We start from the raw sequence: 25,936 nt of genomic DNA, 5'->3' as shown, positions 1-25,936 counted from the left end.
CTAGAGTGTCAGATTAGGACACACCAGCCCCCAATGCACCCTCAAAATCTGCTCCAAGGGAAGCAGATACAATTCTTAAATTTAAAAAACCACGAAAAAATATCATTTTGTGTCATTTTCTCCTAATATGCATATATGAATTGGATTTTAACATATATTCATATCTATGTAAGCAGTTTTCCTCATTATAATGCATTTTGTTTTGCTATTTTAGCAAATTATGCATTGTTAAAAATATATGCATTTCTGTGCACACTTCCCCTAATATGCAAAATTTGTGCACATTTAGGTTTTTTTGTATTTTTTGCAGAAGTCCATCTCAAAATTTGGAGAAGCATGAATTGCAAAGCACACCTATATTTCTGATCATCTGCAGTTTTGGGACCTGCCAGTTAGCTGGTTTGAATCAACACAGGAACCAAACTGAATTTTCCTGTATTCCTCCCTCCTCAAGTAAAAGCAAGCATTACTTGAGGAACTCTAAGGTAACACTTGAGATGCTGAGAAGCTGACAAAGGCAGTGAATTCCATTCCTAAGCAGTACGAAAGTGACCTCAAATGGTCAGCATTTTTGGTGTTCTTGCCTGCCACAGTGTCTGAAGTAAGCTGTTGCTGTTCCATTTAAACCTGTTACCATTATCATGCTTGCAAGCATCTGGTCACATTGTGTCTTACATGCTATCCTCATAGCTTCAAACTGTGTAGAGTGAGCTGGTGCTATAACCCAATAAATACAAACTATGCAGGAGATCAGGTAGCACAACTGTCCAACAATAGGTGACACATGCATTCATTTACATGCATGTAATATGCTCCCATGTTCATATTTGGCCAACTTTATCTCAAATCCCCCTCCAAAGACGCTGGGTGGTTCTTGTCTTCTTATTTAACTTAGGACAGCTACTGCTTCTGGTCCTGAGAGTTGATGACCTGTTGAGCTCATCTCTTCTTTCAGGAGATGTTGCCTTCATGTTTTCCGGCTTAGCAAACCTGCAGGTTTTCAACTCTCTGTGGTGTGATGCACTGTTAATTTTAAAGGCATTATGCTTTGAGAAAATCTAGGCAAAAGGGGAGCAGCAAGTTCATTGGGTGGCCCAGTTACTGAATAGCTGGTGCCTGAAATAAACGGATCTTACACCAGTGACAAAGGGGGGGCACTTAAAGGCTGCAGCTCCATTTTACTTTTGCATCTTTTCTTTGTAAGTAAAGCAACGGGTTTATTTTGTGCCTCTTAATTGAATGAATTGGGTTTCTGAATTAGGGAGATGCTAAAGGAATGCAGGCAAGTTGGACACTGATGATGCCTCTGTTGAAAACAATACATTTCCATAGCATTTTAAGTGCAAGCAGTGCTTTAGAAATCATTATCCCAATAATGTCAGTCAGTTTCTGGGGAGGTTGCAGCGTTTTGTTGGCACTCTTTAGAACGCCTTAGCTCTCCTTCAGGCATTCCAAAGTGGTGACAATCAATATGGGAGGATAAGCATACTAACGCCAATCCTTCTTTTGCCATTTTTGTCACCTTCCAATGCATGGAAGGTGACCTGTCTGTAGCAGGGAGCTTTTTGTATCTGCACAGGCTGCCCACACAGTATAGAACTTGCATTTTCCAGGGTTCTAAAACACATGGGGAGCCCACACAGACACAAAAGGCTCCCTGATGCAGGTAGCTACTGTATTTTTCCGTGTATAAGACTATGTTCTTTTCTTTAAAAATTATGCCAAAAAGTGGGAGTTGTCTTATACATGGGCAGTGCATAGGGTGGATGTTTGATTGGTTGCTGCTGAGGTTAGTGGCTATTGTGCGTGTTATTGGTTGCTGCATCAATGGATGGTGTTGATTGGCTGACACTCCGGCAGTTGGGCGGGTGATTGGTAGCTTCTGCCGGCGATGGGACAGATGGGAGGTGGATTTAGCGATGCATGCGGGTGAGCAATTTTAGGCAATCCCCCCCCCAAAAGTCAATAACCCTGGTTAAGCCTCCCCCCAAAAAGCTCAAGAACTCTGGGCCATCTCTCCCCATTTTCTTAAATCTGAGTCCCCCAAAATAGGGGGCATCTTATACATGGGGGCATCTTATAGATGGAAAAGTACAGTACTTTTCTCAAGTTGGAAGATGAGAAAAATGGCTGCAGAAGGGGGTGGAGCTAGCACACTTATCCTCATTGGATCCTCTCTCCTCACTAGAACATCTGAAGACAAGAAATGTGATGTGGTGTGTCCATGATTTGGAAGATACTGAAAACTGCAATTGAAGAGGAGTGGAATAAACACACTCATTCCTAGTGCCAAGCCTCATGTGGTCTGATGTGGTCTCTTTTGGGAAATAATTCATTTGAAACCAATGGACCTTACATCTAAGTAAGTCTGCTAGGGATTAGGGGGTTGGTTACACAAATAACAAAACATATATCTGTTCAATTTGTAATGCACCACACACACACACACACACACACTTATAAAAACATTTTATAAAATACTTTTACACATGGTTATGAATGTTGAATTGCAAAATGCCCAGGTTGATGAATTCAGCACTGTTGACTTATTTCATTCTGGTCTTTAAAACTGATTATTTTACCAGAAAGTGTTGTAATCTGGAGAAATTCCTAGGAAACAATTCTCTAGTAGTGGCGAAATGGATCAAAACTGTATTGCAGCCATGTAGCTGCCAATCAGCAGGAGGCTCAGAGTGACATGTTTAGGGTCAGATTCAGAAGACAGAATGGGCTCATTATTGGATAAAGCAAAATAGTTCTCCTCAGGTTATACTGTCCGTTTCCAAGGAAATAGTGCATTTCACATTGACGAAGGGATTCTTGCATAATATTTCTCCAAGTTGTTTGGAACTTCTCTTCCTCACAGTAAGTTCACTTGCACATACCGGAGGAACAGCACATTGTGAAGATAAAACACACTGTTCCGCCAGGCTGGTGAAATTATACTTTAGGTCTCTCTTTCCACAAGGCATTGCCATTTAATATAAATAGAAATTCTATCTTCCCTCTGCTACCTTTGCTCACCATGTGGGAGGTAGAGGATGTGCAGAGAAGCAATTTCAATTTCTTTTAATCAAAAACTCAAGCTCTTTCATAGAGTCACTGCACTCACAGACCGCCGGTGGCTCCTTTGACTGGAATTTTCAGCGCCATTGGTCAGGAGGCCAGAAAAGGGCTTTGCTGGTATACTTTGCCCAGGAGATGCATCTGCTGACAGGAAACCGGCAGCCACATCCTCTTCCCCACCCCACCATTTGGTGTAGTCATTGTCTCCTCTGTTCGATGCCTGGTTCCTGAGGGCTTCTTGTTCTGGAGGACAGAGACCTTGAAACGTGTGCTCTGCTGCAATGTCAGGTGAAGACACACCCATGTTTGCAATGGGTCCTTCAGGCCCATCACTGCAGACACCTTGGCCTTGTTCCCTCAATTTCCATTTCTTTATTTCCCAGTCCTGTTGTTCTTTAGGGAGCTTATCCAAGTGTTGTGCTTTCACAATGGGCGATACCTCAAAAGTTCCCTGAAGAGCCAAGATAAGATACCTAAACAAACAAACAAACAAACAAATTTAGTAGTACCCTCATAAAAGCTTTCACTCTTCCTGGTTCTCCTGTTCTTTAGATATCTGATGAGGTAGTATAATGCTCTTGGGTAATCATTTATGAAGACAATCTGCTTGTTACAGTGACCTTATAACACTGATAGGCCAGCCGAGGGCTTGGAATTTGTAGGAGGGTCAAATCAGCCATGATGTGATTTTAGGCCAGTCGCTTTCTTTCAGCCTGACCCATCTCACTTGGTTGCAGGGGAGGAGAAACCATGTACCCTGCCTTATAGACTTTCAAGGAAAGGCAGGCTATATGAGTGACAAATAATATATAGTTGTAGAGACAGGTTTGAAGATAGGAAAGTCCTTTTGTTGGAGGGAGGGGGGTTGCAAAGGAGAGAAGGGGGCAAGGATACTGTGGGGCTGCCCTGTGCATATTGCATGGAAGAGGGCTGTGGGGCAAGGTTCAGGAACTAGTACACCTGCTGCATTTCGTTATGGGTCTCTGTGGTCTAGCTAGAAATGGTGTGCACTAAGGTAGCTTTGATGGGCTGGATGAGGGCCCAGGAATTGAGACTGAATCCTGACAAGGCAGAGTGCTACGGTTTGGGAACAATTTATTTAATTAGTCATTAAGAAATGGATCTACTGTCCTTTGTCAAAAGGCCGCAGGGTGGTTTGCAACATAAAAATAACATAAGCAACACAAAAACTTAAGAAACAATTATATCAGTACAATGCACAATAAAAATGGCAACACCCAACCGTTCATAAAATACTGCAGTTATGGTTCCCCCTCATCCAAAATCCTCCTGGAAGTGGTGTTTCTTAGGGCAAACAGTGACAGTAAACCACTGCTTTTGATGGGGTACACTCCCCTTGAAAGAACAAGTACACAGTCTGGGAATATTCTGAGATCCATCTTTGTCACGGGAGGTTCAAGTGTCTTCAGTGGTGTGAAGTACCTTAGGCCAGCTTTCACTGATTCACCTGCTGTGGCTGTGTTGGGACAGATACAGCCTGGGCACAAACTCATACTCTGATAACCTTCCATTCTGAATATTGAATTGTGCTCTGTGTAGGTTGACTCTTTGAATGACTCAAAATGGCAGCTGCAGCAAAATGAGCAGAACAGCCAGACACATCCCATTGGTTCTGAAAGAACTGAAATGGCTGCCAATAAGATTATGCATTGAACCTAAATATCTGAAGGAGCACCTCTCCCTATGTAATCCCACTTGGATGTTAAAATTTTACAACAGTGTCTCACCTCACACAGTATAAGGTGATGTGAGAAAGGGCCTTCTGTGTGGTAGTGCCCAGGTTGTGGGGCGCCTTCCCCTCTGAAATTCAGCTGACATCTACTCTCCCCCCCCCAATCAGTGCCAGTGTAAAACATTCAAGCCTTTAGAAAATATTGAGGTCCAACTTGGGCTTTTTAGAGACATTTCTGTTGCTTTATGATCGGCTGTAACTGAAATGTTATTTGATGTTATTTAATTTTTGATTAATTGATTCTAGTTTTAAATGAAGTGTTGTGGTTCTCTACCATGAGATCTTAGGAAACAAGTGGGCTATAAATATGTCAAAAGAATTAAACAAACTGGTGACTGATTCCAGGGGGCCATTTTTGGGTGGAGGTAATTAGTTGAGTGGGAATATCTTTTTTCTTTCCTTTCCGTGTAGTGAACAGCAGGAAAAAGTACAGGTTGTATCTTGTTTTGGCACCGCTGTTCAACACCAGCAAGCTAAGCAGAAAGTGACAATGCTTATTAGTTTTGCAGCTCTGGATCATATTTGTAAATCATCGTATGGTGCTAACAGCCTTATGAACTAGTTTTCAGCACAGATTGACCAGGCCTGTGGGCAGAGCTAAATCCTTTTAGGAATGTAACATTATTTGCTTACACGCATGTGGCTGGCTGATCTGTGTAAAAATCAATTCCGAAGATAGTTCTCAGATTCTGCCTTGACTTGGCTTGTTTAGATTGTAAACTCCCCATGGGAGAGAATTTAGCACCCTCTGCTCACATGGCTTCTAGCCTTATTGCAATCCCTTCTTGGTTTGCCTGATAGCCACTAGTGTAAGAATAACTAGGTACAGAAAGTTCAAAGCCAAAGTGGGACACAGTCCAGCTCTACATAGAGGGAGTAGAACAACTCCATCCTGCCAAGCTCCAGAGAACTAGGGTTCAGTTCTCATCTCTTCCTGGTCCACTTCGTAGGAGATTTGAATGTGAGAAAAGCCCACCATGCCTGATCTTCTTCCTCCTATTTTCCCCTTGGGAAGTGATCATAGAGTTCTGATCCCTTACAACCCCTAGTCTGCTGCTGTGAGAATCAAATAAAAGGAGAGACTCCCAGGTCAGGGGTTGCTATCTAGCTCCTGCTTAAGATCAGGGTGGTATGTGGTAACATCACATTTCCTCATTACATGGGGAAATGACAGGTTAGAAAGATGGATCATGCCAAAGTCCCTGGTAATATCTTTGTATATATTCATTGACTGAAGTTGGATCTGGTGATAAACTATGGCTCATTATTGCATAGTCCTCACCTCCTTTGGTGCAGCCGTGAAGAGGAGGTTAGAAGTCTTCACTTCCAATTTTTGTTAACTGCAGTTTAGTGCTATGGGCTGCCTGAATCTAGCTCCTCTCCCAAGAGAGAAGATGACGTGCACCACACCAGGAAACCTCTGTTGCTGTGGCTACCAGCATGTTTTCACCCCTGCTCCTACAGTAGGGACAAAGAGAGCCTCCTAACATAAATGGGGACCTGGACTTAGTGAACCCTAAACTGCAGTCAATCATAGATTTAAATATAGTTTACTGAAATAAGTCAATTCCAGAAACCACTGTTTGTTCAGATTTAAACATAATGATAAACTGTGGTTAGTTGGTTTTTTAAAATTAAAAATTTCCTATTTCCTCATGGGTCTGCTGGAGTATGGCAGTCCAAGGCTTGCCCAAGCTCATTCAAGTAAGAATGAACCAACGTTTATGATTTTGTCTGAATGAAGCCATTTGCTCAAAATTCCATCCTCATACAGGTGGCACTTGGGAGTGCATCGCTGACATACAACTGTGGCAGGGCTCACACGGTTCTTGTATGGCAACTTTTTAGCCTTCAGACTGCAGGGACCCTTGTGAAACTCCAGCCTGAATAATTATTTCACAATAGAGGAGCCGATTTCTTCTTTAAGAGAAAACAAAAACCGAAAGAGCAGAATGCTATGGAAACAAGCTTTAATGTACTCCTTCTGAATCTGCCCTCAAATCAATATGCATTTATAATGAGTGAATAAAGTAGGATAGATGAAGAACAAGATTTCCAAATCAAATGAGCAGAAGATTCTGCTTCTACATGCTTTGTTTTCTCTGTCTCCTTTTCTCTCTCTGTATAGCAGTGGTGGTGAAGCAAACACTGTACATTTGTAGTTGTTCCAAGGCCTTGTTGACAGCTGGGAAAAAGTTTTGAGACCTGCAGCTAACTAGATCCATATTTGAGTGCTGAAGAGGAAAGCACCAGAAAAGCAGTTTCCCCCTCTACTTTGAAATGCTCAAAGGTTGCCTCTCAAAGAACTCCATTACACAGCACAACCACAAAGCCTTTATGCTCCAGCCAAGGTACACAGACTTGATGCCTCCCGAACTCCAGAAAGAGGTTGTGACAGCACGAAAGGTAACAGGCTGTCAAGGATTTTAAGCCTCTCTTCCAGAGACCATCAGAAATCAGAAGAAAGTAGCTGATCAGAGGCACAGCAGGTGATGGGGAGATAAGAAACAGCACACTAAGTCTGTTGGAATCCATTCTTAAAGCCCCTTCCCACCATTACCCAGGAACTAGGTTGTTGCTGACCAGGACATGGTATTCTACCCAACAGGTACAAAAAGAAGCATATGTTCAAACCTTGGAAGAAGTGCTATGACTGGAGTAATGATGCATATGAAATAAAAGCTCGCCTGCGACATCTCAAACTCCATAATCCAGTAGGGATTGGTGGGAGGGTTGCAGACGACACATATGGCATTGTAGATGGTTGAGAAAATGAAGTACAGAAGAATGCTCACAGTGATTGTAATTCCATGGGACAGAGTCTGTGGATAAGATGCGAGGAAAGGAACCATTATGGCAGCAAGTTTGGTCACCAGGATTCCAGTACATGAGAAAAGGCAACAACTGCAAATGTTCATGCAGAAGCAGCCAGATATTGATGTGCGCATATATATATATATATATATATATATATATATATATATGCGATTAACAAACTAGAATATTTTTCATTTATGTGGCAAAACATTTCAGCTTCCGAAACAAGGACAACTCCATTGTGCAAGTGGAAGTCCTTTCACAGGGCTTCCACTGATGAGACTCTTTAGCTGAATCCTGTTCTCTGTTTTGTTAATCACAATAGCATGTTTATTATTTTGGAGACTAGCCAAATCTTAAAAGGGATGCAGAACAAGCTAGCACAGGGTACATAAGTTATGATAATCATTTCTAAAAGCAGGCAGTCAGAAAGCTATAATAGTTACTGAAGGCTTTATCTACATACCCATGTTTGAATTTCTAAAGCTTGGTGAAACAGAATAGTTAGGAGAGCGACTGTATTGATTGTTGTTCCAAAGCGGAAAATGTCAATATCGGAATCAAGATATGCCTGGAAAACAGAAATAGTTGTAGGCTTATTGGCTGACACAATTTTTGTTTCATTAAGAGCCGCTTAGAGAGTGCCTTAAATACTTACTAGATAAGGGACAAAGAAGCAGATAAGGCTCTGATAAAAAGATTCCAAAATGGCAACCCAGAACGTCAGAGGCTTGTAAACCTGCAGCAAATCATAACACAAAGAGAAACACTTGATTTTCAGTCAGAGGGTTTTTGTTTTTGTTTTGTATTTAATGTGGCAGTTGAGTCCTCTGTGAAAAAAGAGAGTCAAAACTCTCCAGTTTCCCCCTCCTTGGGGAAGCCATCAGGGAGGAGAATAACTAGACTGAAAGCTTTCCTTTTACAGCACTGGGCTGTAAAAGCACCCATTCAGGCATAAACTGCGTGGGATGGCCTTTAGCAAGTCACAATCCCCCAATTTATGTACAATGGGGCAATTGTGACGATAAATGAGATATGGATGGTAAATAACTTTCAATACAAATAGTACCATGCACATGAAAAATAATAAATAACCTAAAGTTTCAGAATAAAACAGAATCCTATTGAGGTACTTTATAAAACCAGAGAATAGGGTACAGAACATTATGTTTTCTAAAATGCTTCTGAAAATTCTTATTCTTCACATATTTAGATCTCATTGCATTTCTTTTCCCAGTGCAAGAGAAGTCACCTGAAGTGACTGTAGACTGTAGCCAAAGTTCAAGTTGTACATTACAGTTTAGGTGGAGTAAGACTGCACAGAGGGAGGCCGCTTAACCCTCCCCACCTTAAAACTGCCCTCCCCAAACTGCTTTTTCACCCACTGCGTTGAAGGATATGTGAAAAACTATAGGGACTTGTGAGGCTTCCTTGAGCAAGAAAGGTGTACCTCTGAGTTTTGTCCGCTCTTATAAAGACTAGGCAAGCTCAGCAGAGTTCCTGCAGAAACATCTTTATCCAGGACTCCGGAAAGTATTGGTGGCACAGAAGTGAAAAACAAGTTGAAGAAGATCATTTGCCAGTAGTCTATCATGGCGGCCCCAGAGAATGCACAGAAGAACTGGTACCAGAACAGCAGGTTGACATAGGTCTGGTGGGAAAATGTTTAAAAGGCAAAATACATTAGTTGTTTGTGTTATTCAAGATATTTCCATGCACACTTCCTTACATGTGTACAGATGATAAGCTCCCAGAACACGTTACAGCCTGCGCTGTGACTCAGTTAATGCTTAAGTACTTTGATTTAAGGCAATTCAGTCCAAATGACTTCAAAAAATCCAAGTATTTGATCTTAATCAGGTTTTTGATCAGTCTGAGAAGCTAACTACAACTGAGCTCTGAAATTATTTTTAAAAGAGAAAAGTTGCATTGGGAGTGGGGAATTTAAATAAAAAGTGAGGGAAAGGGTGCTTGACTGATATTTCTGTATGATATTATTGCCTCCTTTTTCTTCTCTCTAAATCGTCCCCAAGTTGCTATTCCTACCATGAACTTCTAAAAGTGTGTTTGCGCTAGGTTTTGGACTACTATAGACAGAAATTGCTGCTGGGGAAATTTAGAACAGGGAAGCAGCTGGTGGCTAAAAGGTTTGAGAACCTTTTGCACTAACACACCCACTTTCTCCTGAAGCTCCAGGGACAATGCACCCCCTGCACCAATCTAACGGCCTCCAGCAAGTGGGTCTTGGGGTGGGTGTGTTAGACTTGTTTTCTTAGTAGCAAAGCACAGTGGTACCTCAGGTTACAGATGCTTCAGGTTACAGACTCCGCTAACCCAGAAATAATACCTTGGGTTAAGAACTTTGCTTCAGGGTGAGAACAGAAATCATATGGCAGCGGCGTGGTGGCAGCGGGGGCCCCATTAGCCAGAATGGCACCTCGGGTTAAGAACAGTTTCAGGTTACGAATGGACTTCCAGAACGAATTAAGTTCTTAACCCCAGGTACCACTGTATGCAGTTAGCCTTATGTGCTGATGGCCAGGAACCATTTATTTGCTATTCAAAGGTTGTTTTCCAAATTTAAACTCTGCTCTTGGAACAGCTCTTCAGTTTAAACATGTTCAACACCTTTTTGAATAGAATACAGAAGTGATAAAATGGAAAAAGGAGAGAATATATTGTGTGTGAGAGACCAAACTGCAGGTGGAAAGCCCCCAGTGCAAAAAACCCAAAACAACCCTTATGGATCTTGTTAGCAAAGTAGGCAAACTACAACCCAAATATTGCTGTTCCAGCCAACATTTTCCTGTTCACAGGAATGGGATATCTAATAGAGAAGGGTGAGTTCATGTAATACCTACCACCGGATAATTTGAATAAGGTGGGTGGGACTGCATTAGACACAATCTTCACTGTATCTTCAAGACAGCACAGAGAAACAATACATAGAAAAATAGTATCAAAAGGGAAAATGGAATCCACGGTGGCTGAGAGGAAGGGAAGTGTGGGCTTTTGAAAAGGAAGTGATGGGAAGGGAAGACTCGTGAAAGGAGTTTATTAAGGTGATACAGCTCTGATAGTTCCCATGGAGGACTTGCTTCTCTTCCACTCCTTCTCAAACCTGAGCTTTGAATCTCTAAAAAGTGTGATGTTTCATGTTACCTCCCTAATGGAAATACATGACTTGAAAATGGAGGTGTGGGGTGTGTGTGTGTGCTTTCTCATTATGTTGGTAAAGCTGATTACTGTTGTTGCTAATTGCTAGCATGTGGCTCTCATCAAATTAAGTGTATTGGCAGGCTTTTCAGCCTAATACAGAGCCAAGTCCCATTCCGAGTAGTTATAATTTACTATTCTGTATGCAGAAACACAGCCAGGATGATACCTATGGTTGTCAGAACATTTTTTTCCTTAAATCATTATTATTTAAGATAGGGGATTATGACTTAGAAGTGTCTCCTTCTCAGCTTTTGAGGAAAAAATGGGAACAAGCCTATGTAGTCAACTTAAGGGCCAATCTGTTTTTATTGTGCCTTTTTATTGGATGGTTATTCATCATTTCAGGCTCTGAATGTGATTTTTAAATGGAATGTTCTGTATGGTATTTTTGGAGCTTGTAAGCTGCCTGGCTTGGATCCTTAATCAGTACAAATATGAACCTTCATTGTCCTCATCATCTGTGGCTATGAGAAGAAAGCATTCGCAGCTGGCACAGAGGCAACTGAAGATGTCTGAAACTTACCACATTTTTATAGAAAAAGTATATCACCAGCTTGCCTAAGCGGGAATAGCACCAATGCCCATGAACTAGAAGCAACTTCTTCAAGTGCTTGAATTGAGATATGGCAAAATCACTGGCCATGACAGCCTGAAACAGAAATGAAAAGAAGAGATTTATTTCCTCCACTTTATCTGACCCCAAAACAAACCAAAGACAGGCAAACACCAACCAGCTGGGCAAAAGCAATGACTGGGAGGAAGCGCAAAATGTTTCGAGTTTGGCTTGATTTCAAAACTGGCTATGGTTTCATTTTGAAACTGCAAGCGCTTGCCTTTCCAAGTCTGTCACAAGAACGTAATCACATAGAAGATGATCCTATTCCAGTAAGAGGATAGGAGCAATTTTGGATGAGATAGCCTGAAGTACTAGACACTTGGGGAAAGTGCTCAAGGATTTCTATTTAATTCAGCAGTTTTCTACAGGCAGTGGAATCCTGTGTGGAGGCTGCTGGACATGGTGAGGTTTAAATCGCAACCTGCCTCTGGGTTTCCAGTGACTCAGCATCACTTCTCTGCATTATTGGGCTAACAAGCGAGGCAGGGAACTGTTTCTAGCCCTGGACATTAGCATGAGGGACATTGATATATTAAGTCAAGGCAAGCACATAAGCACTTTGATTAATTGTTAAGACAGGACATTTCACCTTGGTTTATTAGCATATCATGTCAGATAGCCATAATGATAGCTTACGTTCATGTTATACACAGAATACACCCTGCTATAAATTCTGAACGCTGATGACAAATGCCCCAGCAGTAGCTGCCAAAGACAAAGGAATAGACTTCAGTTATTATGTATACCTGCATCCCTTCTTGTCCTGAAATACCGATTCCAACATTAGCTGCCTGAATCATACTCACATCATTGGCACCATCACCTAAAAAAAGTGGGAAACAGCAATAGTTGAAACAAATTGTAAGTTAATGCAAAGGGCTATATTCAACATAGCATAAAGTTGCAGGTTCCATCTACAAGGATTTCTTCTTGCACAAATGCATGTTCTTCTGCTAAATTTGTTCTGGGTCCCCCCCCAACCCTCTGTGGCAGACTTGGGGATGGTGCAAGGTGAGGAGAAAGGGAGGACACCCCATTGCACTAGTGGTAATACTTACACATGTGTTGAATACCACCCTTGATGTCAAATGATTAAGAAGCCAACTTGGGTTCACGTAAGAGGCTTGTTTCAGCCTGGTGGAATTATTGACTCACCCCCTTTTGAACAGCTGGATGCCCCCCTCACTGCAAAGGCATGTCACTAGCTGCTTTTAAAACTCTGTTTGGCTCCAAACGCACCTTGTCAAATGGCTTGGGGTCTACTGCTTGAGTAAATTAACCATATATAGCCTCTTGAGCTCATGAGTCGAGTTCCTCAATTCTTTGGAACTTGGCTAAAATGCCTCTATAAAGTTGTTGTGTTACAGCAATACCTCAGAGCTGTGATCAGTTAAATATTACGAGTAAGGCACTTTACACTCACACCTGACATTACATTTCAAACAATCTGGTATTGCTGAAGGCTGATTTACACATGCACATCACTTGACAACTTGCGCTTAGACATGCAAACAGCTGCTATTGACAATAAATGTGCATAATGGTAGATGAGGCGATATTTAACAGTTGGTGTTAGATCTGTGATGATGTTAGATCTGTGATGGATGCAAGTTAGTACACAATGCGTCACTGGTTCCTCTGAGTAAATGGACATTAAACGAAGTGTGGCAGAGCAGGACATATTTGCCCCTCTGGTGTAGGATGCGAGATGGCTTTAGCGTTCACATTTCAAGCTAAATAGCAGCCAAGTCATGAGATCATGATGCTCAAATGGCAACTACTCACCTATTGCCAATGTCATAACTTTCAGCTGACCCCGTACAAGTTTGACCACCATGCTCTTCTGCAAGGGGGTACACCGGCAGCATAAAACTGAACGGCTGTACTTGGTTAGTTCCAGAAACTTATGCTCAAGTTGTCCCTGGAAAATGGTATTCAGAGTTCTTCCATCAACCACCAGACCAATTGCAGGATCTGCAGTCACAGTGGTGGACATAGAAAATGGCAGCTTGATGCCAAAAACAGTCCAAGATATCCCTTGAATGCTTTGTGCCTTCTTCACTTCTTCCAATGTAATATCCAACAGTGATTCACAGGTTTCCTATGAAAAGAGAGTTGTGTAGAGTTGTATTCTCCATTGCACTATAAGCAGGACTTGTTCCATTATTAGAAAGTTTTGTGCTAACCTTCCCCCCCCCTTTTTAAAAAGCCCACAGCCTTTCATTTTGTTTGAGTATCCCAAAGACTGGTGAATCTAAACCAAGTGTTGACTTACCAAAGCCTTCCAACAAGTCACTTTATCAAACGTTTGGTAATGATAATTTCAATTTACTTCTAATACCCTTTTTGAACTTAACTAAGTCATGACTTATCAATGCATCCATAATTTGTAGCTAATTTGTATTATACTAATTATTAGCTTGCTTATTTATTTATTTATTTATTTAAATATTTATCTACTTCCATAAAACATAAAGCACCATTTAAAAATAATAATGAAAAATACAGATTTTCATTAAGGTGACTCTCTAATCAAAAATATAAATTAAACAGCTGCAAAGGACCATTGGCATGCCCTTGTTTTACAATTTGAGAATTGCCTTGTTCATTTATTGTTCATAGGATATGCTATCCTCAGGGAATACACAGAAGTAATTTTAGTAAGTTGATAGCAAATGCATTCAAACCGATATCATTGCATGTATCTGAATAGACCATTCTACTGTATATAAATGTAGTAAAATAGCTGCTTTACGGTCTGATGATTAAATTGATTCACTGGAATAGGTGCTCAAAGTATTAGATGATAAAGATCCCATATCAGTACATTCCTTGTTTCTGGGCCCAATCCCAGTACTAGAAATAGATGGATCACTCTATTTCTGGTCTGTGTTAATTTTGGATGAATTCATTCATTCATGTCTGCTCTGTCCTGCTTCCACATTCATCTGCCTTTTTCTGTGTTTTAAATCTCCCTAAAAGCTAGTAAACACACATTTCAATATGCATTTTATCACTACATGGTATTTAAATAAACATTTCATCTCACATTTCTAAATGTATTTTATCATAAACTACATTTTAAATACATTTGGTATGCTTTTAAAGTTGAGAAGTGTACTGCACCCACTGGATAAGAGTAAAATTTGAAGGGTAAGCATGTTTTGGTCTGCAAATTAGTCTGGGAGCTTTGATCGAGTAGAAATTGAATTTTCAGCACCATTGATAGCTGCCTGAACTATACAACATGTGACCAGCCAAGCAACAGGTGCCTGTCACATGGGGGATGTCAAGCCCACAGGTGCTTGATACCCCCATCCCCAGATTTCTGCAGTAAAAGGCAGACAGCACAAACCTGTGGTTTACTGGGTTGTTGTTGGTCCATCAGAGTTGGCTGCTGGGCTACATTTGACTTGGTGGGTCACTAGTTGTGCAGGCTTGCCATAAACATCCCCTGCAGGAATGAATTAATTGGAACAGGGTAAAGGCAACATTTCCAGTTTAATTGTTGCCAGTGAAATGTTATCTAGCAAGTAGGCTTGCCACACGCTCTTATTTCATAGGACAGTTACTTATTTCGTATACAAATCTAGCAAGGGACAGATAGCAAGCCTTCTAGCTAGCAAAACCTCAACGCTATTTGGAGACAAGGCTTTTTACAAATTGCCAAATAGGTTTGAAATATTAAAGCCAAATGTTTGTCTTTCATGCCTATACAATCTTCCTGAATTCCAATAATACAGCATAGTACAGCTTCAAAAGGATCATTCTCCAAATAACAGTTTGACCCATGTTTTTCACTTTAATGCTGCATTAAAGATGAAGGAGGGATGCAGGTGGCGCTGTGGTCTAAACCACAGAACCTAGGGCTGGCTGATCAGAAGGTAGTGGTTCGAATCCCCGGGACAGGTGAGCTCCCGTTGCTCGGTCCCTGCTCCTGCCAACCTAGCAGTTTGAAAGCACGTCAAAGTGCAAGTAGATAAATAGGTACCACTTCAGCGGGAAGGTAAACGGCGTTTCCATGCACTGCTCTGGTTCGCCAGAAGCAGCTTAGTCATGCTGGTCACATGACCCAGAAGCTGTACGCAGGCTCCCTCGGCCAGTAAAGCAAGATGAGCGCTGCAACCCCAGAGTCATTCATGACTGGACCTAATGGTCAGGGGTCCCTTTACCTTTACCTTTAAAGATGAAGGAAGCTTGCATGGCAGATCATTAAACAAGTCGTCATAGAGTCCCTTGCAGGCCATTTGGACTCACCTTACTTTCAGTATTAATGGTAAAGACTGTGTCTCTTTGGTCCAGAAGTTTGCAAGAATATGCAATGTTAACTGCTGTTTCCTGCTTATCTCCAGTCAGCACCCAAGTCTGGATCCCTGCCTCTCTGAAAGCAGCAATGGTATCAGGCACTCCATCTTGCAGCCGATCTTCAATACCAGTTGCTCCTGGTAAAACGGAAGAATGGGGAACCAAGCTTTGACTGAGCATGCAGAGTGCACTTTGCATACAAAACTACACGGCACTGTTACAAACCTGCCCGTTTATTCACCTGTTGCAACAGTTGCTATAAAAGATAAAGGAAAAGTAACTGAAAAAATGTAGGAAAGTAAGTTCATGCAGTTTTTCTGCTGCATTTTCCCTCAAAGGTTCTTCAGGGCTAGAAATCCTCAAAGGGGCAGACTCTGTCACAGAATCATTGTGGGTGGTGATACCAGGCCCCAAGAGTAATTCACTACTGGGGATGTGCTATCATCCCGCTGATCAAAATGCCCATGGAGATCTTGAGATGAAGAACAAAATCAAGAAAGCATCCAAAAGAGGAGACATTGTAGAAATGGGGGACTTCAACTACCCTCACACAGAATGTCAACGTATGTGTTCTAGCCATGACAAAGAGGTAAAATTTTGAGAAACCCTAGAAGACTGTAGTCTACAACAGTTGGTATTGGAACTGACCAGAGCCAGTGGCATAGCGTGGGGGGTGCAGGGGGGGCGGGCCGCACCAGGCGCAACATCTGGGGTTAGGGCAAATCCATGGGTTAGGGGGCGCAAATCCACGGGTTAGGGGGCGCAAATTACTTGCCTTGCCCTGGGTGCTGACAACCCACGCTACACCACTGACCAGAGCAGGGCAACCCTGGTCTCAATACTGAGTGGTTCCCAGGACCTGCTTCAAGAGGTAGGCATTGTTGAGCCAATTGGGAGCAGTGATCCTTCTCTGTTTCTGGGAACAGGTTTTAGTTAATTTGTTCCTACAACAGCCTTTGCATGCGAGAAAAATAGAGAATCTGTTCTGTGTGCAGAACTAAGTTTAGATTCAGCTCATTATACACATAATTTGTGCCAGCACTTAAGCATCAATGCACAGAACTGCGCAGGTAGTAATCTTTTTGTTTTTGTTTTTTTCACCTGCTCATAATCACCTATGTGTTTAAAGATGTCATAGCATCACAAGAAAGATACAAAACTGAACTGAACATTGACCCTTTTAATTCACTAAACAGATCAGCTACTTGTCACATTAAAGAAAGTAGGGAGGTTATATTACATTTCTTTGTTTGAGATGCTCAAAAACTAAGGTAAGAGGCTAAATGAATACTAAAGGTAATTAATGACTGAGAGAGTAATAGCATCTCTTCTGCCAGAGGTCAGTATTAGATTATTTGCAGTGATAAATGAGAGCTGAGATAGGTCTGACTTTTTCATGCGCTTTATTACAACTAACTTAACTCCAAATGAAGTTGCCCTTTCCTGAAGACATCATCTAGCCAGGGAAATCTGAGAGTTCTTCTGGAAATAGAAATCTGAGTGAATATTGCCACAATTTGTATGTTTGCCTGAGGTCAGGAATGGAAATCAATACAATAAATATTGAATATTAAAAAGCAAATTATTGCTTAGAGCATGGATGGCTAAAAGGTGGCAGAGGCAGTAGAGATTTATACAGGCGCAAGGGCCTTGCATTGTTTTGTCTGTACTCCTACTTGTTTTCTGATAATGTAATGCTTCCTAAATTCTTGTTTCTGTAGCATAGAGACAAAGGCATCAAGGCATGGTGTGCAGCACATATGCACTGTAGCATGCACTCAAGTGACACTGTTTCATGCTGTGGGAATTTGGGGCACAATGACCCAGAAGACTGGCTACTGCTGACTTAAAGCAAACTAACAATTTTTTGGTAGTTAAACTATGTCATTAACTGTACTTCTAAAGGATGCGGTTATTTATAACTCTAAAGCTCTGCTTAGAATACTCTCTGTTCCAGTGGCACATAGACTACATTTTCTAGTTCATACATCACATAGAAGTGGAGAAGGAAGAAGCTCCAGCAGCAGGGTCAGTCCAAGACATTTTGCTACCTGAGGCAGATGACAAGTGGACACCCTTCTCCAACCCTATGCAGAGAAACTGATGGGACTGGTAGTTGGGATGGCATCCTCTGCTGCACCTGTGGACAACAGGCTGGGGTGTGTGTTGTAGTGCAGGCCACATGGCGCACACTGCTCTGTTCTCCAACATATTGCTGCTGCTCCCCATCCCTATCCCCTGCTGCCTGAAGTAGCTGCTTTGCTCTGCCTAATGATAGGGCTGGCTCTGACCAGCAACATCGCTTAGAACTGTAGGCAGGTAAGTTCTGTGAACCTCACTTTGTACATTACATTAAAGTAATAAATTACTTCCGCAAAGCACACAAAATGTTCTTATTTCACAATGCATAACTGAGGAAAAAACTTACAGTGTAAGATAAGACACTGCAACTGTATGTGTTTAAATGTATACAACATGCATACATATACAGTGGAAATGGATCAGATAAGACCATCTTAACTGAGTTTGTAGGAAATGCTATTGCATCCTTTCAAAACTCTAGCTCAAAACAGCAAAACAGTGATTGAAATAGGACAGATGGTTCACCTAAGATGATTGCAGTTTTGCTTATAGGCAAGATAATGTATTCATGGATCAAGCATATATTTCACATCATGAACTCACTGGCAAGCTTGTAGATACTGTTTCTATCTACATACATAAGTATAGGTGTGCTTTGTATGTTGTTATATCTGGGTTGGGGAACCAGTGGCCTTCCAGATACAGTGGTACCTCTGGTTACGTACTTAATTCGTTCCACAGATCTGTTCTTAACCTGAAACTGTTCTTAACCCGAAGCACCACTTTAGCTAATGGGGCCTCCTGCTGCTGCCGCCATGCGATTTTTGTTCTCATCCTGAAGCAAAGTTCTTAACCTGAGGTACTATTTCTGGGTTAGCAGAGTCTGTAACCTGAAGCGTATGTAACCCGAGGTACCACTGTATTGCTTGGTTATAACTCCCATCATCCCTGACCATTGGTTACACTGGTTGGGCTGATGTGAGTTGGCATCCAGTAACATCGTGAGGGCAACAGGTTTTCCACACCTGCCTTATTTAATTTGCAAAACTATGCAGGAAGATATTGAAGATGAAATTTGTCATAGACTGCAATGTTAACTTCATTTCAAAGGCTGAGGCTAGTTTTTAAATTGTGACTCACTTCCAAGTAAATGTGCTTATGACTGGATACAGGCAATTTATCCCTTTAAGTTGCCAAGGATATATCATTACACCCTAGTGTGTAATGAATTGTTTTAAAAGTTACCTAGTAATGTGAGTTTCGTCTCCAGATGTTGCGCAGTCTGCATGAGTAGCTCATCTCTGTTGTCAATAGCTGTTTCTGCCTCACGACGAAAGTTGGCCCATATCTGAAAGTCATCTTCACTCAGGACCTAGTACAACACATGCTCACAATTACAAATGGCAAAGACATTAGGTTCCTGCAGTGTGTTGGATTGTTTGAAGTAAATGTTTCAAACACAAATGTTTCTATCTGACATTTAGCTTAGTCAATAGACCAGAGTGTTCTGGATTGGCTGAACCAGGGTGCAGTGCCACAAAGCACCACAGCCAACAAGCAACATGATATAGGATTGCAGTTTAAGGTTCAAGCACATTTCCTTGGGAGTAAATCTCATTAAACTCAGCATTCTTACTAAGAAGTGTGCCTCAGTGAGTAAATTGCAATCCTATATCCATCTGGATGTTGGCCCCACTGAACACAATGAGACTTATTTGGCTTGGGATGTTGTTCTGGCATCTAGACAGTGTGGGAGAAAAAGGAAGCTGTACAGACTTGTGGGACTATGTTGGGAATGCAAATAATGGTTTCAAGTCTGAACTATAGTTACTGCAAATCATGGTTTAACGCAATGCCTGAAATAAGTCTAAGAATGAGATGCAAACTGACTTCTGTGTCATGATGAGCAGCTTCTCCTTCCCCCACCAAACACCCATTTCAAGATAATGTGAAATGTTAATAGGAACATTAAAACCTAAACAACCCTTCCCTTCTTCCAGCTCATTGGCTCCAGACCATAATCCACAAATGATGATCTCTGGAGCAGCCTTGGAATGCTTACACAAGCGGTGATGGGAATTCTTCACTGCTACTCTAATAAAGCAGAAAGAAGCTGCAGGTTTCAGGCCATTTATATCATGATTAATCAGCATAGGAGGAGTACAGAAAGCTACATGAAAGAGAATATTTATTTGATTAGGGATTTCTAAAAGCAGTCTGGAAAGAGTCATAAGAAGAGCAGAAGCAGAGCATTGGTTCTTTAGAGTATTGGCCCTTTTAGTAAGATTGTTCAGACGAAGGAAATAACAAAAATATTCTGCTTACCTTCTTAGCTATGCATAGAGTTCTCAGGCCATCTCGTGCATAGAAATCTAAATGTTTTTGTGTTTGATCTCTGACTTTTCTTATTTTCTTTTCCATGGCTAGGTTAGCTGTGAAACACAAGCAGAGTGATGCTTATTTCAGTTACAGATTATGCCAAATCACCACCTCACACCTATACAAGCATGTTAATATTACAAGGATCTCTTCCAAGCCCATAAATGTGAAGTGTGTTGTCTCTGGTGCATAAATGTCATGTATTGTCAGAGCAGCAGAGCTGCTTTAGAAGCCCCCCTACTGTGCTCAACCAGATATCACTTTCCTCTCAGGACCAAGTTCTTAGAAGACATCTATCTATCTATCTATCATCTATCTATCTATCATCTATCTATCTATCTATCTATCATCTATCTATCTATCATCTATCTATCTATCATCTATCTATCTATCTATCTATCTATCATCTATCTATCTATCTATCTATCTATCTATCTATCTATCTATCTATCATCTATCTATCATCTATATATCTATACTGCAGCAGAAATGGTCATTGATTGACACTGATTTGCTGGCATCCATAATGCTAAAAAGAAGCTTTTTTCACCTCAACTCCTGGAACAAAATAACAAAAAATCTTTTCCTGTTTTTGTAAATAAAAAAGAAATGAATGACTGGATAAGCAGGTACACAGAACTTGTGAAACTTTAAAATAAGCAAGTATTACAGCAGGGATGTAACACTCCATATGTTGTCAGACTCCAAATCTCATCAGCCCCAGCCAGCATGGCCAATGGTCAGGGACAATGGGAGTTGTAGTCCACAAAAACCTGGAGGACCCAAGCTCCCAATTTCTATCTTACAACCTGCATGAATCATAGGGGGAAAGGCAAGGCTAAGAGCTGGAGCATGCTCCAGTGACATCCCTCAGGATCCCTCCCACACTACAATTCTATAATTCCATATAATGCAGCATTAAGTCCTATTGAAATCACCCTTTCAGCACTTAATTGTAGAGGACTTTAGTGCACTTGCTTTTCTCTAGCCTGGGACCACTTATAGTTGACATCTCACTGCTACATAGGACTTGTCCAAACTTCTGCTTGTCCCATCACTAGAAAGCATGGGTCTGAGTAGTTTTCCACTTGTCCATGCTTTCTAGGCATGGATCCAAGCAGCTCTGCCCTTGCCCCACTGCTTTCCCCAGGAAAATCCGCTCTTTATTGATAAGTCAATATGGAGAAAACCCAATCTGGAGCGAAAGTCAATCTGAGGAAAACCCGATTGACATTTGCTCCAGTGCAGCAGTAAAGAACTGGTTTCTCCAGGGGGGAGCTGCAGGGCAAGGGCAAGTCTGGATGTCACTGCCCTTCTGTTCCAATAGTTAGAGTATCACAGTGTGCAAGATAATTTTGGTATTATTGCAGATCTCATAAAGCCTATTCATTTTGGCTTCCCAATTAGGCTACTCTACATGTTATACACCAGGGGACAGCAAACTTTTTCAGACCTTGTGGGGGGCCAGACTATATTTTGAAAAAATAATAATGAACGAATTCCTATGCCCCACAAATAACCCAGAGATGCATTTTAAATAAAAGCACACATTCTACTCATCTAAAAACATGCTGATTCCCAGACCGTCTGCGGGCTGGATTTAGAAGGTGATTGGGCCAGATCTGGCCCCTGGGCCTTAGTTTGCCTACTCATGCTCTCTCTGCCCTACGGCTTGCCTGGTTAACACTTTTGCTTCCATTGTAGTTTCGTAGATGGAATCTATATTTCATGCAACCTAGGCTACACATTCTTAATAGATAGTTTCTTGGCGAATGCAAAAAATTACCTCTGGAAGGTTCTTCCAATAAGTCCATTATGACAGAGTCAGCCCCTTTGGTGTAGACAATTATCTCGCCAGTATGGGGATGCCTCACCACCACCGACATTCTTTTTCTGTTGGAGTCAAATCCCAAAGTGAACAAGAGGTCAAAGGTCAGGAGGGTACCCTCTGGCAGCCTCACAGTCACTTGTTCAGCAGTCCTGGACACTAATGTAAACTGGTAAGCCCGGGCTGCATGGACAAGGGCAGCTTCATCTGGGCTTTCAGCCTCATAACAAAACTCTATTTGGGAAGCTCCCTGGTAAGCTGCCCCACAGATCTCTGCTGGAGTGGGATCGCTGTCCCCAAAGGTGTCTTTCTCAGTGATTGAATCTCTTCTAAAACTGTAATCATCTGCTAAAGTGGAACAGCTTTGAGAAGAAAAATAATCTTTTGTTTCGGAGTCAGCACAGACTCTGGTGGTTTCTGTAGTCAAACTCTCTCCTAAGTCTGAATTTGACTGAGCTGATGAAAGAGACTGGCTGAGGCTTGCCAGCTTTAGACGCTGGAACAGCTGGTGAATTTTCTCCAGGGATAGTGCTGATGGTTTCATCGGTGACGGAATGGTAACCTTGAAAGAAAAGAGGGAATCAGGATTAATTATAGCTGAAATTATGTACTACAACACAAGGGGGGCATTTTCTAACCAGTAGAACACTGCTATCACCATACGACAAAGATGTATGCGTCAGGTGATGTCTCTAGATACAATGAGGGGCTCCTTAAGGGAGCATCTAGATTTAAGATGGGTTTTGTTTGTTTGTTTGGTTTATATTCTTAGTATCAGAGAAGGAGATGAGCAAAGGTACAGAGATAATTAAACAGCAACATGTACCTTTGAGAACCCTGCCATATACAAAAACAAGGCTGTCAACCAAGCTATTTCAAATCAGTGAATTGCCTCACTTTTAACTAGTTACTCAGTTAATTAATCAATTTGCATATATTAATAGTGCTTTTTCTGGTGATCCTAAATGAAGGCGACAGCTATTCTTCCATTATGTGTTCACAAAGAATTTAAGAAAAGAAAAGGGGCAAAAGGCTCCCATTCATTGGGCTGGATTCTGGGATGGGTGTGTGTAATGAGGCTGGAGGAAGCTGACGTTCCCTTCCTGTTATCCTCATGGCAGCCCCCAGTCCCCAAAGGCTACACTGAGGCTTAGGGGACCCTGCTGGAAGTCCTGAGGTTGTGTGTTTAAACTAGTGATTTCTGAGTTATGATTATCCACCCACCCACCCTGTGCCCTTCAGGCATAATTTAAAACATAACATACCCTTCTAATGGGTATCTATGGCTTATTCATAACATTCAGAACCTCTTTTTGCAAGGCATGGAAACAAGTGGGTGGCACTGGGGTTATTTGGAGTAGGAGGAGGTTGAGCTCCATACGCCTTGGCTCAAGCAAGAAGCTCATAACAAAAAATAAAATCTGTTTTACAAAGGAAGCAACTACCCTGATGAACTGGAATGCATTTAGAAGCTGCAATTAAGACTTTAATCATTTAATCATGCCAATTAATCAATTGATGTTTGCAGCCATAATCAAGAAATATAGGGGAATACTATTTCACTTTCAAATTAGCATATTCCTTAGGGACATGAGGATAAGTTGTTAGGCAGGAAATACAAAGGGAGACAGAGAGAGGATTCTGCAGAATTATTGCAGACTAAAGGGGAAACCCCCCTACCCTTTTTTTACCTTCCCCTCAAAAGCAACTTTTTTTTTTTACCTCCCCAAGTAAGTTGTCACCATAAAGCTCTCAAGTCTTTTATTAAATTCAACTCATTTCCTCAAAGAGACGTTAAAGTGAGAGATTACCCTTTGTCTTGGATCGGTTGCTGTGGAGACCACAACAGTGTTGCAGAGGGTCAGAGCAAGAAAAAAGTCTGTGATGGAGGGGGTGGTCTTTGCAAACATAAATGGTGTCAAAGGTTCAATCTGGCACGATGCATTTCTCACTTTCATCAGCAGCCTGTTATCTGGGGTCACGTCCTTCTCCTGGAATACATGTTACTCAGTTAAAAAAAAAAATCTTCACATTGTTAGGATTGTGCGAAAAACAACCTTCTGCTGGGTGTTCTAGAGTTTCAAAGAACATTGCACGTACAGAATCACAGTGTTATTATCAGCTTCAAAACCAGCAGGTGCTAAAGCGTCAGAGAAATGGCAGGGATTGTGAGAAGGAAGTTAGGCCCATAGCCCACCCAAGGCATTTTGCCGCCTGAGGCAAAGGATAAGATGCCCTCTCCCCAACTCCCTATAGAGGATGTCCAGACCAGCTATTCAATCTCATAGCATCCTCCACCACACCTGAGGGCAGCACAGGCTACCTTAGGGGGTTCAGGGCAGGTTGAATGATGTATATAATGTCAAAACTTTGCTTCTCTTTACCATATCCCAGCCTTTGCTGCCTGACGCTGGTGCCTCCCTCTGGTTAGAGTTGCTGGCAGCATCACTGGTGCCTCACTGCCACTCATCTGGCTGTGACAGCTAGAAGGTCCTGTCAGCCTTGGTGTGTCAAAATGTTAGCAGATGTCTGACGACACTGACTTCTGGCCTGGCAGAAGACCTTATAAGTACTAGGGCCAGAAGGGGAACTACAGAAGTGGAGACTGGCATCCTTGTCAGCCAAGGTGAACGTAAGCAGGACTTGACTTGTGGATTGTGGCCAATTTGGGAAGCTCCTTTGAGCAGGCACGGGAAAGTTCAGTCTGAATGCATGCAAGGGTAATTTCTCTCACTTTTTCAATCCCCAACACAAGGGAGCTTTGAAAATCTCCTATGGCTAAGGATGGAGCTGCAATTCAGTGACAGTGAGAAAGAAGGGGTCACAATTGCTTGTGCAGATCCGCCCACAAGCATCTGGATCAGGATTGTTGCCTCAAAGTTTTTCTTTTAAAAAGTCTGGATTTAATTTTGGCGATTCCTTTGACAGCTGCTAGTGCAAACGCTTTCTATTAAACCTCATTTTCAGATGTGCTGGTTTGCCGCTTATCAGATTTCTTGGCAATAGGCTTAAGAGGCAGGTGTTTGCAGGAGATGTTGTACTGACCTTTAGTCAGGAACTACTGCATCTTCTCAGCAGTGTTAAATTCTTCCGTTGTCATTCTACCTGAGGCTACCACTTTTTATGCCTTGCACATAGCGCTAGGAAACCTGACATTTAGTAAGCAAAACCCATAAACTGTACTGCACGAACCTTTGGGAGGGTATGAACGTGGTGTCTTTTAGCATGAATCAATGTTTTGCTTAGTATTTATAGAAACCATGACGAACATTTGAACGCAGCCTGTACAATCTGCTAGTGTGCATTTTTTTTTAAAAAAAGAACCACACACCACAAAGGAAAACTGGTTACTGCTGTTATGCTTTAAAAAATATTTAGTCTGTTGTTGTTGTTGTTATGTGTGTATTTTAGCTGGAGCTTAGGGCTGATTCACACTTCCTTTTGTCTTGCTGCTTCTCCACTGGGGAAACTGCTCTTTAGCGCTCAACTGGAACAAAAAGCAATAGCAGTTTTCTCAAGAATGCCATTTGTTCTGATGTATTACTAAAGACTTTATAATTAAAAGAAGCAAAAGGTCTTACTTACAATGGTACTGCTAAATGCCACTTGAGACTGAGAGATGCCACCCAGAGATCTCTGCCTTGTGTGTCCCTGAAACCGAGCCCGAGCACTCTGCCACCTCCTCAAGGGCTTAGCAGTGCTGTTCCGCCTAAGAATTTCTCCACCATTGTTTGGAGGTAGACTCAAATGTTTCGCCCAGTCTTCAGCATCTGAATCCAACTCCTTGTACGTTTCTAGTCTCTTGGCTATAAGAGATAAAATAAATGTGCTGCATTATCACCATCATTATTTGAAGGGACTCTCAGACAAT

The 25,936-nt window shown here is 41.7% G+C and overlaps 1 protein-coding gene across 1 annotated transcript in view; it reads right to left on the bottom strand.

The window, feature by feature from the left end:
• Positions 1-2,454: 2,454 nt before the first annotated feature.
• ATP10B (ATPase phospholipid transporting 10B (putative)) overlaps positions 2,455-25,936 on the bottom strand; it is a 49,484-nt gene continuing 26,002 nt past the window's right edge. Inside the window, exons 8-21 of the mRNA XM_083596763.1 lie at positions 25,651-25,871; positions 23,877-24,056; positions 22,024-22,627; positions 20,184-20,290; positions 19,104-19,230; positions 15,729-15,913; positions 13,257-13,572; positions 12,218-12,294; positions 11,379-11,504; positions 9,087-9,287; positions 8,295-8,375; positions 8,103-8,207; positions 7,454-7,641; positions 2,455-3,539 (exon numbers count right to left, since the gene is read on the bottom strand). Coding sequence (XP_083452889.1) covers positions 3,092-3,539; positions 7,454-7,641; positions 8,103-8,207; positions 8,295-8,375; positions 9,087-9,287; positions 11,379-11,504; positions 12,218-12,294; positions 13,257-13,572; positions 15,729-15,913; positions 19,104-19,230; positions 20,184-20,290; positions 22,024-22,627; positions 23,877-24,056; positions 25,651-25,871 — 2,966 coding nt within the window. The 3' untranslated portion in view covers positions 2,455-3,091. The remainder of the gene's footprint in view (positions 3,540-7,453; positions 7,642-8,102; positions 8,208-8,294; positions 8,376-9,086; positions 9,288-11,378; positions 11,505-12,217; positions 12,295-13,256; positions 13,573-15,728; positions 15,914-19,103; positions 19,231-20,183; positions 20,291-22,023; positions 22,628-23,876; positions 24,057-25,650; positions 25,872-25,936) is intronic.

This window comes from Podarcis filfolensis (genome assembly GCF_964270895.1).
Source record: "Podarcis filfolensis genome assembly, chromosome: 2".
Taxonomy (NCBI): domain Eukaryota; kingdom Metazoa; phylum Chordata; class Lepidosauria; order Squamata; family Lacertidae; genus Podarcis; species Podarcis filfolensis.
This window is presented reverse-complemented; position numbering and strand designations above follow the sequence as displayed.